The following is a 17935-nucleotide window of genomic DNA, read 5'->3' on the forward strand; positions in this document are numbered from 1 at the left end:
AGCTTGATCCAATGCTGGCATGCCACCCTATTACACTCACTGCTTATTATTGTCACTTCAAAATCATGAATCAATATCAATGTCAATAAGACTAAAATTTACTTGGAAATGCTACCAAGTCTGATGTGAGTTTTTGTGAATACAAGCCAGTCGAACAGAGTGACATCAGTAGGGTGGGAGGGACAGAGAGGAAGGTCAGATCCACTCTCGTGATCTTAATCTTCCTCCCGACGTTTCGTCCTCTCGTCCCCATCTCTCTCCCCCTCCATGCCTCCATACCTCCCTCCTGCTCCTCCCCTGATCTGTGCGTCCTAGAAAAACTCAAAGTGCAGCATCATTCATAGGAGCGGCTCGCGCTGCTATATATAGCAGCTCATTCTGCACCTGTCTCGGCTGGGGTAGAGTTGCTGGTCCAGCAGCCCCACCCCCAGCTGCTACCCCCACCCCCAAACAGCAACTGTCCTTGCAAGCGTGCCGTTAAAGCTAATAAGGAAGTGAGGTGGGAGTCATGTGATCTGTTCAATCCTCCATCAGTCTTCACAGTTTATCAAAGGTCCCCTCCGTTCCACCATCACAGCAAAGCACTCTCGCTCTCGTTCTTCCTCCCCCTCTTCCTCCTCTCGTTCTTCAGCTCCTTGCAGGCACAGCGGTGCTGTGCGCTGCCCTGGTTTCACCAGGCCATAACTCGCTCACAGACAGCAGGGGAAGAGAGAGGGAGGGTGAGCTGACCCAGGATCAGTAATGAGACTCGCGTGCAGCGGTGGCCGGGTGAGCAGGTATGCCCACAAAGGGAACAGAGGATGCTCCGGGCAAATACAATGAGCTTGCAAAAAGACAACGCAACAGTTTGGTGGGAGGCTATCCATCACGCTGCGGTCCTGGGCAGACTCTGCCCCATGACAGAACACACGGTGAGAGCAAAAAAAGGCATGTGTAATTCTTCTTCAGAGGAATGCCCCGCAGGGATCAGAGAAAAATAAATAAGTGAACAGATGCTTTAAGGAAAATAATGGAATAATAACCTGAAACCCACAGTTCCGAGGTCCCTGCTTCCCTCTGCATATGGGAAAGAGCCTTCCCAGAAAGACTGTGGGTAAAAGGAAATGTCAGAGATTAATGGGCCATGGAGCTCATTACCCCAACGAGACAGATACATATAATTAGATATGGAGTTATTTGTCAAACTGTGCACGTTGCCATCCCCGATGGCCTATTCTTTTCTGCCCAGTGCTGGGGGATAGGCAGGTCTGAATGTGCCTGTACGTTTGACGGAGTGCTATATTAGTGTAATATAATCGTCAGAGAGGTGCTGCCTTTGGCAGGCTGTGCAGATGGTGGACTCTGTTGCATCTAAACTGTGACTATAATCTGTCCCGTATTAATCTCCCTGGTCTCTCCCCCCCGGGGAGATGAATCACCTCTCAGAGAGTCTCAAACTTGGAGTCACGCTCCACACTTTTCCACAGCCTGCTAAGACTCTTCTCTGAAGTTGATTAATGCTGTTTCTTTTCCACCTCCCTGCCTCTCCACAATAACTTCTGTTTCATTTTTTATTGCAGACTTTTTACTGCATTACCAAAAAAGACAGATTATTTTTACTTATTGACAGAGTGAGATGCAATGAATTAAACAAAAAGCACTGCAATGCTTGAAAGATGAGTGAAAATAACTTATTCTCCTCCTTTTATATTCCTGAGAGCTGCGGAACAATAAACGTCGATATTGACGTGTGGTTATAAATTGCGTGCTGATTGGTCGCTGAAGGCGAGGGCTGGCTGCTGGAGCACTCATTGGTTTGCGTGGTCACGCTGAGGCAGCCATTAATCAGCAGTGCCTGCTGTCCCGGGCCTCTCTGCCATTACTGGCCCTTCTGTGGTGACGTGACCATGTTTGCAGAGCAGAGTTTGGGCGGCTGGGAGGACAATGATTGAGAGATTTATGAAGTGGCTCACTGCTCTTTGCTGTGTCCCTCAGAGAAGAGACTCAGGTTCTGTCTCAGTCACACAGCTCTAGGCCTAACCCCCACTCACACACACACTCACACACACACACACACACGCACAGACACACACACACACACACACACACTCACTCACACACACACTCACACACACACACACACACACTCACAGACACACTCACACACACACACTCACTCACACACACACTCACACACACTCACTCACTCACACACACACTCACTCACACACACACACACACACACACACACACTCACACACACACACACACACACACACACACACACACACACACACACACACACACAGACACACACACAGACACACACTCACACACTCACTCACACACTCACTCACACACACACACACACACACACACACACACTCACACTCTCACACACAGACAGACACACACAGACAGACACACAGACACACACAGACACACACACACACACACACACACATCCCCATCCTGGGTACTCCTCCTTCGTAGCTCTCACATGCCTACTCAAACAGGAAGGGAAGGTGGATAACAGATGGTGATTGACCTTGAAAAGCCAGCCAGCAAAAACAAACAAAAAAAAAAAACAATTTGTTTCACATATTGTGCCAGCTTTGGTTTTCTATGAAGCCGATGAGGACGGTAATATTTCCTCCTCAGTCATTATTGCTGTGACTGTTAGTCTGGCCCGACATCAATCCTCAGGACGTCTCTGGGATCGCCTCATCGTCCTCCTCCCTCCCTGAGCCACGCCCAGACAGCAGTGCCTCGGCCCCTAAACAGCCTGCATCTGTGCTCCCATTCAGAGCCAGACTCATCTGCTTTATCAGATGATGCACCGACACACCGCTTTTACCACCCCCCCGAATGACCCGCCCCTGCTCTCTTTCCCCACAGCTACCTGTGTAAGAAACGACTCCTGCTCTGGAACCTTTGGAATATCTGTCTTACTTTCAGCCGTCTTGGTTCTGCTTCCGCCCGGTACCACTTTAATTGAATGTTATTCAGCGTGGAATCGATGCACGCCTGGATTTAAATGCCATGCCTTCCTTCAGCGCTGGCTTCAGGGACGTGTCTGTGTCAGAAACGAATGGCCTTTTCACTGCCCTCTCCCACAGCACTTTCTGCTCAACTCCTGCATCTATGTTCAAACTCTGTTCCATAAAAATCCAAAACCCCCTTACTGTCATCTTCTTTGTGCATGCGTATGTCTTACACAACAGACAATTATTCTGTTAAACAATCGCTTAGAACATCAGCACTGCTCCACTTATACAAACCTCTGTGTAAATCCAGTGGGGAACATGCTTGCAATCCCTTATTGCTCCAGCAGCTGGAGAGATGTTTTTATCCTGCCTGGTTCTCCTGAGTGTTTCACTCTTTTGTCAGGTACTCTGGGGGGCTTTACAGCAGGGAAAAGACAGCATGACCCCAACCTCCTGCAAGCAGCTGGATTTTCAGACCAAATCCTACAGGAGCAGATGACAGTCCACGCAGACACTTTCATCACAGTGGCTTTCCCTGTGGGGAGGGCTGCGTACACAGCCTGTTCTTATGTGTTTAGTGTTACTTACAGAAACTCAATAATTCACACTTAAAGCTGAGGGCTAATTTGTCACTACTGCCAGAGTTATTTGCACGTAGTTCAGTATGAAATATGAATTCCAGCTTAATATGGTGGTAAATAATTTAATTTCTGAGGGAAAAAGCTGCAGTATACCCTGAGGGCTATGTTCACATTAGTCCGTTTCATTTATTTTGCCAATATACATTGTTTCCTAGAATAACTGCCCCCCCCCCCCCCTCCCTGCAAAATGCTTTTACATTTCCTAGTAGCTGGGACTTTTATTCAATTCAACAAAATTCTAAGTAAATGTGTATACAAATCTTTCCAGGTAATGGGTGAATGACTCATAAACTTCACAGTGAGTGATACTCAGAAAAAACCTTTATTACACCATTCAGGTACAGCTCAGAACTACAGGTAGTGTATACACTTTCACTTTAATCCCACTCTTTTCAGAGAGAGCTCCGGGTGTTTTAAAGTACCTTTTCCTTTCTCAACACAAGAGTTTTTAAAGGTTAAAGTCCTTTAGAATATATTACTGTGCTACTGTACAAGGCGTTCATTGGAATAAATTGGGTAAAGTTGGCTTTAAATTTTGGATGTCAGTCTGTCATGTGTAGGTGAACAATACTCATACATTAGGGATTTAACTGCCTCATTGAATCATTTTAGTTAGATTATTAATATAAATAAATATATGCCAGCCAGTGGGCCATGGGCCATGATTTTTAACAAGCATTCCTTGTAGCAAGAGATTTATGGTGTTCTACATACATTTACTATTATTATTATTATTATTATTATTATCCAGGTCAGAGCATTTTTAACTTTATCCTTTGTTTAATTACTACAGTACAACGTACAATAAGGGTGATTTTCCTTACACAAGAAACCATTTTTCAGCCCTTACCAATTTCAGTTTGTACCACACCTCACAATATCAAATCATATTTGCCTGATGTATTGATTTGGAGTAACTGCACACCTCACAATATCAGATCATATTTGCCTGATGTATTGATTTGGAGTAACTACCTTTCAGGCAAAAGATCCAGATCGCCAGCTATGAGCTTGAACATTTTAATGACGAAGCAGAAAAACAAGAAAACCAATGTCCATGAGGACGTGCTCCATGCAATCAGGTCCTTGATGGAGAAGCAAGGCAGACGTGCGTGTACATAAATAAACACAAATAAATAAAAATTATCGCACTGAAATAAACTCTGGATTTACACAGATGTATACATGCTCCTCTGAGTGCCTTTCCCAGCCGACCCTCAGCAACAGACACAGCTATAAACGAAACAGTTTGGAAACGGCGCTCGGGCTCGTTAAAAAGCGCTCTGGCTCGGGTTGGCTGCAGATGCAGGGTGCCTCCTGGGAGCTCTCTTCGTTAAACCCAGCCTCCTCTCAAGAACCGCTAATGAAATATTGGGACCAATTTGCATCCGTTTGTTAATGCAGTGCAATTAGTCAGTACGTCTCTGCTTAATCGCTTAAACATAGAACAAAACACAGCTTGCCAGGGATCAGGTGGATACACACGGACTCTCCAGAGAAATGCGGTCTGTGGGTTTACTGTTAATTCTGCTAAGAAAGTTAATTCTGAGATACTGGCAGCAATTTCCTTAAGAGCTGAGAGGATCCATTACATTAACACACAGATCGGAAAATGATCAAGCACAAGAGCTGCATCAGCCCCCAGCAAATTAACAAATTTCCACAAACTAAAACTAAAAAGAAAAAAAAAATACGCAAAACACGAATAGCAGGGAGAATCGATAATTAGATGCTTCCTCAACATTCTGGCCTTGTGTCTGCAGCAACAGACAGTGAAATATCATATCAAGTTCATCCCAGTTCATTTGTCCTACTGTCTGGGAGAAAACTCTGTTCCGAGCTTGTTAAATTGGCACAGGCACAATCTCTGAGGTACGTTCCTGTGGTTTCTGGGCAAACATGCAGTGCCCTAATTAGCTAAATTAGCTCCCACCTTGAAACGGGCGACCCCCGAATGACTGATGCTCTGCTCCCTGGCGATGCTCGGAGCGCAGCCGAGTAAAAGGGTCTCATTTGGAACACGGCCCCGTAAATCTCCCCGGCCTCACCCGCTCGGCTCAAACCCCTCTCCCTGGCACACAAGCCTTTTAAATAATACAGAGGTCACCTTCTGTGGGCCACTGATCTGCCTGTCTGATGGGGGAAGATTACAGCTGGGTCCAATCACCACATACAGGCCAGAGCACCACAATGCACTGAGCTGCTACCCACCAACACAGAGGCTCTGGTGTCTTTCCCTGGTCCTGTCAAGCACAGGGATTTGGAGGAGTACAGCTGGGCTGAACTCACTGCCAAAGATACGGGGCCTGCAGTAAAGGCCTTCATTTCGGCAATTTGAGATTTTTAATATTTTCTGTGAGCATCAGCAGCAGAATGTGACTCAGTATGATATCAGACTAGAGGACTGCTGGTGCAGCTAGCTCTGAGAGGCAGAATGTTACTTTAGGGAAAAAGTCACACTGAGTGAGTGAATGAGTCTGAGTGGGTAAAGGAATGAGTGAGTCAGTTTGAGCGAGTGTGTGAGTGAGTGAGCGGGACACTAATGGGGGCATGGGTTACTTGGCCACAGACTGGTTTCAGCACGAATCACGGCCTAAGCTTGAATACCCTCCCCAGTGTTAGGTTTCCTTATAAAGGAAGGGTTTGATTCCAGAGAAGCAGGAAGATCCATCACAGTGTCTGGAGAGTTTCGACTCTGCACTTTCCCAGCTCAGGTTCCATTATAGGGATTTTCCGCTAAGAGCACCTCCAGCTCTCCTTATCAGCGGTAGGGACATGTATGGAGGAGTCCCTGGGCATGCTGCTTCCTCTCTTACATGGGAAAAGCCAGCCAATAGGAGTCTTTACACGTTTCTGTGTAGAGAGCAGTTTACCTCTGAGAAACAGGACTGATCTCTTACGGACTGCTACCGAGAAACACAATGATGCTGTATCTGTTAATTAAGTGTTGTTCATTATCTTAGAATAGACAGGCAAAAGGCAGCAGACAGGCAGTAAGTGGGTACCACACTTTCAAATTAAAGTGTGGCATCGATTAGGGATAACCTCACTTACTTTCTTACACTCACTTCCTCTGGATTCCCGAGTTTGTTGTTCTTGATTAGTGTCAGGCTGTAATTATAATATTAAATCCAGATACTCCTGCACAGAAGTGGTATAACAAAAAAAGTTCAGCGTGGAAATCTGACTGTTTACTGTGTGCTTGCTGACTGGCTAAATCAGAACAAGCTTAGCAAACAATCATGTGAGTAAATGGCAACCCTTGCATGCATTCAAGTATTTTAGTCAGCACCTTTCCCGTGTATCTGTGTATATACAGCACACACAGTGCATGATGCTTAAATCCATTTTAATGGGCGGCAGTGTGGCACAGCGGTAAGGAGCAGGGCTTATAACGGAAAGGTTGCTGGTTTGGCTGTTGTATCCTTGGGGCAAGGTACTTAACCCAAAATTACTTCAGCTGCATAAATGGATTACATGTAAAATTGTAATCCATGTAAGTCTCTCTGGGCAAGATCATCTGCCAAATGACGATAATGTAATTCTTCATAGAGAATATTCTGGTGGGGAAGTTGTAGCGATTCTCTCTATCTCTGAATGCCCATGTTTTGGTGGATGAAGATGAAATGTCACAGACAAACACATTGGTTTGAATCAGAACTTTTTCATGAAACAGCAGAGACTCTGATTGAGAGAAGTTTCCTCTCGGCTGTTGCTGAGGCTGAAGGCGGCTGAAGGCTTTCACCCTCAGTGCTAAATCCACCTAATCCTGGAAAAGAGAGAGTGGGACACTAACAGAGTTGGGCTGCTAATCCAATTTTCTCCGGCATTGGCTCTTTTCAGGAAAGGCATTAATCTTTTTAATTAAGTCATCAAGCGAAGGCCGTCCTCCTTTGTTCCAGGAAATGATCCATTCCGAGGTCACCGCCAGCCGCGCGGCAGGGGAAACACCCTGATTGTTCCTCTCTTTGGGGGCCACAGGAGGGAGCGGGAGAGCAGTGACCAGCCAATCAGAGTGCAGCTGAGGGAGGTGAGGGAGGAGAGTGGCGGGAACACACAGGCCCACACACCCGCTGGCTCTCGCTCATTTGGAGATGGGGACAGCGTGAGGGTAATGGTGGGGGATCCTCCCTCTGCAGCTGAAGGGCTTCCACTACAGTGTGAGTGTCCCCTCGTCACTCTCCCTCAGCCTGCCCACAGCTGCACTCTCCTCCGCCAGAAACACCCGCCGGCTCCCAACGGCGCTGGCACACTCACAATAATAATTAAAAATAAATTTACAAGTACAAGCAGTACAAGGGTGATGGAATTGACATACGCTAGGACATGTTCCCTGCCTCTCCTTTTCTGGGGAGTAATATCAAAGCCATTTAAAGCCGTTTCAGAGGGTAATCCTCCCCGGTGGGGTGGCTGGGCCGGGTTTGGAGAGTGTGGGCAGATTTCACAAAGAGCGGAGCATCTATCGGGCGTGTTGGCTTGTGCAGGCCGGGATCCCGGCTCACCACTCCTCCGTGGAAATCCAGGAGATGCGCACGGATGCGCTCTTTGTCTCTGGCTCGTCTTGATCCGGCTGCCACTCTTTACAGGCTGAGCGTTTTTTAATTATCGTACCGCTTCAACAAACAGGGGGTGTAGTGTTCACGCTCTTTTATTCAGGCTGAAAAGCTGAATCCATAAGCCCTGCTTCACACAGCATGTGCGGCTCAAAGGTGGCGCACGTGTGTGTGTGTGTGTGTGTGTGTGTGTGTGTGTGTGTGTGTGTGTGTGTGTGTGTGAGTGAGAGAGAGTGTGAGTGTGTGTATGTGTGTGTGTGTGCGCGCTTGTGTGTGTGTGTGTGAGTGAGAGAGTGTGAGTGTGTGTGTGAGTGAGAGAGAGTGTGAGTGTGTGTATGTGTGTGTGCGCGCGTGTGTGTGTTTGTGTGTGTGTGTGTGTGTGTGAGTGAGAGAGAGTGTGTGTGTGTGTGTGTGTGAGTTAGAGAGAGTGTGAGTGTGTGTATGTGTATGTGTGTGCGTGTGTGTGCGTGTGCGTGTGCGTGTGTGTGAGTGAGAGTGTGAGTGTGTGTGTGTGAGTGAGAGAGAGTGTGAGTGTGTGTGCGTGCGTGCGTGTGTGTGTGTGTGTGAGTGAGAGAGAGTGTGTGTGTGTATGTGTGTGTGTGTGTGTGTGTGTGCGCGCGTGTGTGTGTGTGTTGGGGGGATTTTGGCTGGTAAGAAGCTCTAGGGCTTGTGCACTTGTGTGGTAGAGGAGGACAGGAGAGGGAGCCCTGGATCAGCAGATTGCACGGTGATGGGGGATGGCCTCTGTGTTCCCAAAAACCCACTTTTCACATGGTGTTGAGAGGTGTGATTATGTGCTTGTGTCTCTGAATTGATCAGAGTGAGAGAGGACATTCCTGATCTGCCAGCAGGTAATTTCAGAAATGTTGCTGAGTTGGACCCTGGTTTCATTAGGCACAACAGCGGCTGTATTTCCTGAGGAGGCTGAGGAAATTTGGCATGTCACCGCAGATCCTCAGCAACTTCTACAGCTGCATCATTGAAAGCATCTTGACCAGCTGCATCACGGTGTGGCATGGGAGTACGACTGAAATGGACCGTAAGCGTCTGCAGAGAGTGGTAAAGACTGCTCAAAGGATTGTTAAGACACTGCTACCCTCTCTGCAGGACATCTATCATCAAAGAGTCCACAAAAGAGCCTGCTCCATTGTCAGGGACTACACCCACCCCCAGTGCGAACTGTTCACACTTCTACCCTCTGGCAAGAGGTACAGAAGTGTGAAATGCAGAATATCCAGACTAAGGAACAGCTATCCAACAGCCATCAGACTCTTGAATGGGTCAAGTACACAAATACACACCTCCCCAGCCTAGCCCATGCATACATTCACACATACACACCCACACTGCAACCAACTGTGCAATGGAATGGAACTGACATTGCATCAACATTGCACATTCTACACTGCACTGATGCCCTTTTTTTGCACATTTAATGTATATATCCTTTATTTATTTTTCTTACACTCTCAGACCTTTTTTATATATTTTCTTTCTTAAATTCTTGTGTTTTCTTATCTAATTGTACCTCTTACTCTTAACGGCATTCATAAGTGGAAGGCAAAGGAAAAATTTCATTGTACAGGGAACTTGTTTCTTTACTGTGCATATGACAATAAACTTTCAACTTTGAACCTGAACTTCATGTGATTTTTTTTGTCCGGTGTTGAGTCATCACGTGGCTTAGTGCTCTGTAAGGAAGTGGTTTTTTGCAACATATAGCACAGGTTTGTGCTGAGTATTGGATTGATGTGTGAGGCAGGGTTGAGTTGGAGCATTCTCAGTAGGTGCATTACGTGTGAGGCAGTATTAGTTTGGAGCGTGCTCAGTGAGTGTGTTACATGTGAGGCAGTATTAGTTTGGAGCGTGCTCAGTGAGTGTGTTACGTGTGAGGCAGTATTAGTTTGGGCTCAGTGAGTGTGTTACGTGTGAGGCAGTATTAGTTTGGAGCGCACTCAGTGAGTGTGTTACGTGTGAGGCAGTATTAGTTTGGAGCGCGCTCAGTGAGTGTGAGACAATGCTGTGAGCGGTCAGACTCACCGGACATCCCCAGGATCCTCGGTGACCAGAACGTCTGTCTTGCAGCTGGCCAGTGGGTTGATTGACAGCTCTACAGGGGGAACCACGAAGCTCTTACTGACCGGCAGCCACAGGCCCTGCCCCAGGCTGTAAGTGGTCCTGCAGAAAACCAGAACAACACAGGTTCAGATCCCAGTCTGCACTCTGCTGTCTTACTCCTCAGAGGGGAACTTGTTTTTTTTAGTTAAGTATCCTGTTCTGTGTGTAGATGCTTTGTAAAAAGCGAGCCGTGTAGCTGTTAATTCAGGCTCGGTGAGGACGCTGGCTGTAATCCTGGCCTCTGGCTGAGCAGAGTTCGGCTGTGCTCTGTGTGAGGAGTCAGCCCAGGTCAGGGCCCGTGTCCTCTCACAGATATGAGTAATGAACAGTGATGGACGGAGTCCCGCCCTCTCCCATCGACAGACATCACAGCCCCATCGATTGCCCTTACTCCCCCTCTGAGGGGCGATCATTCAAACATGGAGCAGATCTCTGAGGCGTGAGCTTTCTGTGGTGACAGTCCTGCAGGTGAAATGAATTCCCTCTCCTCCTCACTCACTCAGGAAAGCAACCCGAGTCCTGTATTTCTGAAGCCATAGTGAGAATCTGCTGTAGTGGAAACGACTGGTTTGGCACAAAGAATAGATTTTGATAAAGTCGAGTTTGTAGGTTTAAAAAAATGCCTTTTGAAAGTCACTAAATATTAATCTTTCATTCATGCAGAATACAAAATGCTTTTAGTCCAACCTTATAACTGCTTCTGCCAGTAGAATGTTTTGAAGCATTCTCTCAACTTACTATAATATGCAGGAAAATATTCAGATATTCATTTCATTTTATGCAGTCATGAGTATCTCGCCAGTGCCATCACTGTGGCCATTTCCACTCTTTCAGAGGTAATGCTGTGGGAAATCTTTTCCTGTAGTCTCAACAGATCCATGCCATCGGACAGAAATGGATGACATCAGCACTACTGTGAATGAAGGTGCTGGCACAGACACCCCATAGATGCCACCGATCTCTCTACAGAGAGAGAGTCAGAATCAGAGCGTCTGAGTGTTGGATTGGTCTCCCTTCCTCCTGGCCTTTCATCACTTCCTCCAGCCTTACAAGACTTCTCCTTGCGAGGGTTTCCACCCGGACCAAAACAATCAGAGACACATCCAGACACAAGGCATGACAGGTCAGAGACACATCCAAACACAAGGTATGACAGACAGGTAGTGAGACAAATGGAAAAACTTATACACATACAGAGTATGGAGGGCTGACAGAGCAACAGTCAGAGACACATTCAAACTCATGGATTCACAGGGAGACAGACAGACAGACATAAGCACAGACCGAAAGACGGTCATACAGATCAACAGTCAGACTTTCTGCTAACCTGAATATTTTTTCTGGTGCTTGCTCCCCAGTGACCAGGTCATAGCCTCTCTCCAGGTTAGTGTAGGGCCAGGGACTGTATTGTGAAAGCAAAAACAAGGTCACGGTAATCTCCAGTCAAGTTGTAAAGGTTGGTCCACCACTCAATCACTGCACTGCTGGTACACACACACACACACACACACACACACACACACAACGGTCACCCTCCAGGCTTCAGACGTGTTCCAGAAATGAATAAATAAACCAAACAGTGAAGATCCCTTTACTGCAGATGAGGAGGCAGTGAGACAGAGAGAAGCGTGTTTCTCAGCTGGCCGCTGGCAGGCAGAGTTAATTACGAGGCCAGGGCAGAGACAGGAAGTGTTCTGCTCCGCTTGGCACGGGGTTACATGGATTTTTTTCCACACAAAGTGACAGCGAGAGGACCTGGAACTTACCCTTCGTTGCGTCCCCAGTCGCTGCGGACGCAGAGGTGCGTGTGGACGGGGTCGGGGGAGTAGCCCTCGTGGCAGCTGCATTCACCTGTGAAGAGCGTGGTGACAGAGATCTCCCCTTAGTCCGGCCCAATAAATTACTGATGCCTGCTGGGACCGCCCTGACCATTCATCACACAAGGAGGCCTGCCCCATAATCACCAGCTCACCAGCTGTCTCCCTGACAACCACAGCCCACCCCTCACAGACTCCCCAGCACCACCTTCACTTCTCACCGACCCCCTGTGGTGTCTCACCCTCTCTCTCTCTCACTCCCTCTCTCTACCTTTATGTCCCAAATTCTCAGTCTGTCTGCAATTCCTTTGTAGTGTCTATGTAGTGTGTGCTCAACTGAATTCAAACTGCATGACTTACAATCAGTATCAATTTTGCAAAACCACAAGCAACAAGCACACCAAAAATACAGAAAAATAAAAAGCTCTTTTAATCTGGGCTCTAAGATTCTCAGAATTCTCTCTGAAGTCACTGTCACTGTCACCCCCATTACCTCTTTCACAATAGCCTCTATCATAACAAACAGTCACAATAATTTAGACAATAAAAAGCCTAATTAAGTAAGGATTTAGTCAGTAATAACATCATAACAATAGGACTGCTGGGGAGAGCTAGAAATCCCTCTGTCTGTGACGGCATGCAGATTTGTGATGAGATACTTTCAGGGTTTTTGCACATAGTGGAGTATCAGTGCTATGGATCTGGGGTTCCTGTGAAAGGAGATGGGGGGGGGGGGGGGGGGGTGGGAAAACTACATCTTACCTGTGGACAAGGTCAATATATCAGTCAGCATCTCTGAATCTCCTACTTTCTCCCTCTCTCATCATCTCTCTCTCCCCACCTCCGTATAAATCCTGCTCTCTCGCCTTCTCATTCTCCCTCTCCCTCCATCTCACAACAGTTGGGCTTCACCTTCTCCTACTCACCTGTTACGCATGACAAACAGACACACGGACAGACCCGCTGCATATGATCTCTCTGTTTCGAACGCTCTCCCCTGGACAGCTGTGTGTCGGGTGTGTGGGAGATATAGATATGAGAGCTATTCTGCATGTGGAACAGACTGAAGTGATTACAACTCCATCTGTAAGTGCAGATCTTTGAGATAATGTGTTTTTTCTCCATCACTTAATGTGTTAACGACAAAAAATTACCTGGAGGTCATTTATAATACGACCACTGACTGCTGGTGATTAAATTACTCCGTGAGAATTGCAGTGCAGCTCCTTGTAAATTAGAGCTGGAACCAGAGTCAGGGTCACTACCAACTAATTCAATAGTTTCAATTCCAATTATCTCAAGTGCATCCTGCCAAAATGTCAACCAGAAATATATATATTTCAATTTCAATGCTAAATTTCAATGTGACACAAAATCCAATCCGTGAAACAAATCTTCAGCTCATCTCAGCGCCTGTCTGAATGGAAGCCTCTCAGAACAACATTAATGCAGGGCAGACGATACATGGATATGAATATGAATATAAATATGATTATAAATATGAACGGGGAGCGTTCGCAGTCTCCTTCCTCCACCCTTTCAGAGTGTTCGCTTCTGTCTCTTCTCGGAAGGAGGATGGCGGCCTCCTGTTTCCTAATCTCCGAAACGTTTCCCAGTGTGAGAGCCGGAGGTAAACCTTCTACTTCTGCTACCTTCCCACGGGTTTTTAAACACATCTCATGATATTTGAGTTTTTGTGAGTGCAGGAAACACCATACATAGCCCTCAAAGTAATAAGCAGCACTGTGCTGCATTAGAGGGGAAAAAAGTTACAGGGATTCGGTGTGCTCTGCTATTGGCTCTGGTCGCCATGGCACCAACAGTACATCATGAGCTCTCTCCCATCCAGCTGTAGTTTTAAGACCCACTCAGAACTGTCCACGTATTTCACCTGTATTCTGCTCAGCTCTCAGTCTTTGAGCCAAGTTGCTGCCAATATCCACGGCTGACCCATGGAGGGTACTTTCTGCCAGCCCTGGAAGATCCCCATTGGATCAGTGGAGCTAACGTGCTGTAAATCACTTGTATCAACCAATCAGAAGATGCAGTTCTTGGTGAGTAAATGACAGCATATGACAGTTCTACTCACTACAGAGGTCATCAAGCTTCTCTCTCTGTTATTGGATCGGTGTCTGTTGCATCATACAGACACCGATCCAGCCTTGGAGAGCACACAGATCTGGGGACTAAAGAAGTGACAAATCTCATCTTATTTCACCTTTTTTCTTTCATGAGAACAAGTAATTGGAACTCCAAAGTCAGTACCACATTTACAGGGACATACGGAAACACTTTTTAGAAAATAAATGCAATTCTGAGATCAAAGGCGCAATATTTTTAAGGCAGATTTTGAAATGCTTGGCATAACCCTCCCCCTTTCTCTAGGGTTTGTGCTGTTTGCAGGACTAAGGTATGCTAAGGTGATAGCACTGTGGCCTCAAACATCTGAATGAACAGCTGTGGTGGTAGCGATCAGGTCTGGCACAGACTATGCATGTGAGCAGCCCCATTCAGAAACCGTTACCTGCGGACGCCACAGAGAAAAATCCGCCACATCACGTGGGCTGTGCACACAGACAGACAGCCTTTTACAGACATCTCGATGAGTTAATATCAAGCACGTATGTTTAATGCGCACTGTCCCACAGCCCATTAGTCATATTAGTGTTTAAGCGTCACATTGACAGGGGAATAGTCACACCATCCATTACATTCCATCCATGGTCTCCCTGTCATTCTGCCCCCCCTCCCCATTTACATTACCATGGACACATGAAACAAATCTACCGAAAAATGACACGGGACAGGACGAGGCACACGCTCAGCTCCTCCTCAATGCTCATTTCCATTCTGCATGGGTTCCAGTCCATTTCCCCTTTGGAGATTAGCACCCATTTGAACTAAACTGTGGCCAAATGGAAGTTATGAATCAAACCAAGGTATGAAAGTGCATCGTAAGCACATTCTCAGTCTTCTTTTCAAGTTTTTCGTCACTTGATGTGACCCAGTCAAGGTCACATCGGGAAGGATCATTACCTGTTTGCTTCAGTATGAGGGATCGGGATGTGAGTGTGTAATTCCTTTGTGTTCATTGATCTCATTCATTAGTGCTTGGTTTACTGACACGATGAGGGATGTTTACTGAACTCAGCATCAAGACAAATGATTCATTTATACAGGAAGATCCTCCTCGTGCCGTCTAATTAATGTTAATGTATTGCAAAAGCTATAATGATGTGTAAACAACATCCAGGCATGAAAAATTGAACTTTACGTTGCCCTAGTTCACAAGCCTGACCAAATATGCTGCCTTCTGAGTTTACATAACCTTCTCACAGGATTCTGCATGCTGCGAACATTCGGCACAGGTATGAGAGATCACTTCCAGACATGCATTAACCAGCTTCCTTAGCTACTGCTACTGCTCCCTGGCAAAGGACACTGTATCAGTGACCATAGCCATTACTGGCATTTAGCAGACCCTCTTACCCAGAGCGACTTACATCAATTACAGTGTTACCCATTTACACAGCTGGATATTTATTGTGGGAATTTGTGGTTAAGTGCCTTGTCCAAGGGTACAACAGCAATGCGTGGGGAATTGAACCGGCAACCTTTTGGTCACGAGGCCTGCTCCTTAACCACTATGCTACACTGCCGCCATAGTCTTTTGTGGAGCCTTTTCAGAATGTCTGCGTTAGTCTCTCATTGGATGGTGTTCTCAGGTAGCAGTCAGTGGCTTTGAAAGCCTTGCAGTTTCCTGCTAGCCGCCACTCATGTGGAGATTCTCCATGTGCTGGTTAGCATTAGCGCACTGCAAAGGTGAGATAGTGGCTAAACACAGCGTGACCGTAGCTAACGGGTGTTTCTTCGTGATCTCTGTGTTGCTGTGTTTAATAGCAGGTTGCCTAATAAAAGCGTGTGTAATGGAGGAAACACACGTGCAGAATCACCTTCACAGCCCCTGTTCATTTCCTGTGCCAGACTTGACCTGATTTCAAAGACATCACCGTACCGCCGCACGTTCGAAAACTCCCGCTACAGTTAAGGTGACTTTGTGAGAAAGCGACTAAATTTAGAAAGTTCCGGAGTGCGACCGTGTTACAGTTGCTTAAAGGCAGTGCTCTCACCCGTGCCAGCTTAAGACAAGTATTCCCAAGCGGTCACAGTCTCGTTAGTTCCTGCGATATGAGAGGGAGACTGTTGCTGTCAATTCCCCCCGTCTAAGGTTTCAGCAGCTGGCTGCACCCATCGAACCCCCCTGAGCGAGCGCATGAATGCAGTTTCGGTGAGGGAAGGGTTAATGCCATCCTGAGAAAAAGCAGCAGGAGTAAACCCCATGGAGAAGCTGCCACCCTGCCATGGTCGTACCTCATACCTGCTGCTTAGGTACAGAAATGGATCCTCCTTCCCTCTTCTGTATGATTATGTTCAGGTGCTACATTTATCTCTCTCCGCTTATCTCTCCTCCCTTTTCCCTCCTCTCCTTATCTCTTCTCTTCCGTTCCCTCCTCTCTCTCTCTCTCTCCCCCCCCCTTCAGTGCAGCTCTATAAGCTTCATTGGCACGTTCACAAAGAAAGACACGGTGTTTGACTTGCCAAAGCATACTTACAACGTTAACAATACACTCAAATACACAAACACGCACATACACACATGTCCACACGCACACACACATGCACACTCACTATTTTATACATTTTTATTTTATATAATTATTTTGTAATTAGAAATAACATAAAATAATAATTGTATTTTTAATTTATATTACTTCTAAAATGAAATAAAACTATAATAAAACACTGTGCTGCTTAGTTACTTTCCCCCTCATTTTTGTTTTAATCAAACGCACACAGCAACACTGAAAGAAGTGAAAACAGAACACACCAGAGAATGCATGCTGGATAGCAAAATTACACACGGAGCAGCGAGGAGAAACACGTTGCTCCACATCTGTTTCCCTTCCAGGAACCCTCAGCAAACACCAGAGCTACACCTGCAGTCTTTACCTAAAACAAACACATTCCTACATACATCCATGTACACTCCTCACAAAGAATTCATTTAATTACAGCAAACACGCACATACCCACATTCCTGCGTACTGTGTCTATTCTCTGGGCTATACGAATAGCAAGGAATACTTTATTTCATGACACATTTGCTCTGAGGGACTTATTTTTTTAAGTAATGGAATCATTTCTCTCTGACTTTACATGCCAAGGTTTACCTGGAGATCTCAGGCACAGAAAGAGACTTGTCTGAGGCCGAAACACACATTTTCTTCACATGAAGATATCAAAATTTTCAGGCCTTTCAATTTGCACTGCTGTTTCTCACTCCATCAGAGGGGAATGGGAGAAGACCTCATTAAGGTAATAGCCGTTCACTCGCCGAGCGGCCTGTGTATGAATCTTCCATTTGACTGCTTCATAAACTCACTTAATGAATAATTAAGGAACTCACTGGCAAATGTGTGTGACGTTTCACAGACACCCTGAAAGACCTCTCCACATTCAGAGTTGAAACTGAAAAAGTCTCTGGGCTCCTAATTGACCTGGTGAAATTGTGTGAAACCCGCCTCATGGACGGCTCCGCAGGCAGCATTTATTACTGCTCTGTAAATGACATTCCTGGCGCTGTCAAATGGCTTTTGTCATCTTTAATATATGCATCTCCGCTGCTCTCCATATGCATATGCTTTTTCCAGTAACACTGCTGTTACCTGATCGGAGTTGCATTACCAATGGACATTCTATTATTAAATTTCAGGCTCAATACATTCATAGCAAATTCTCATCTTTCAGCTGATAGGATGCTGACATCACACACGCAGCAT

The 17935-nt window shown here is 46.2% G+C and overlaps 1 protein-coding gene across 2 annotated transcripts in view; it reads right to left on the reverse strand.

The window, feature by feature from the left end:
• The window catches only part of LOC118776334 (astrotactin-2-like), a 293949-nt gene that overhangs the window by 141324 nt on the left and 134690 nt on the right, over window positions 1–17935 (reverse strand). For both annotated transcript variants that reach the window (XM_036526605.1, XM_036526604.1), the window contains 3 exons: window positions 12045–12129; window positions 11606–11680; window positions 10201–10338 (listed from right to left, as the gene is read on the reverse strand). In XM_036526605.1, the coding sequence (XP_036382498.1) occupies window positions 10201–10338; window positions 11606–11680; window positions 12045–12129 (298 nt within the window). The remainder of the gene's footprint in view (window positions 1–10200; window positions 10339–11605; window positions 11681–12044; window positions 12130–17935) is intronic.

The sequence above is a fragment of the Megalops cyprinoides genome, chromosome 4 (assembly GCF_013368585.1).
Source record: "Megalops cyprinoides isolate fMegCyp1 chromosome 4, fMegCyp1.pri, whole genome shotgun sequence".
Taxonomy (NCBI): Eukaryota; Metazoa; Chordata; class Actinopteri; order Elopiformes; family Megalopidae; genus Megalops; species Megalops cyprinoides.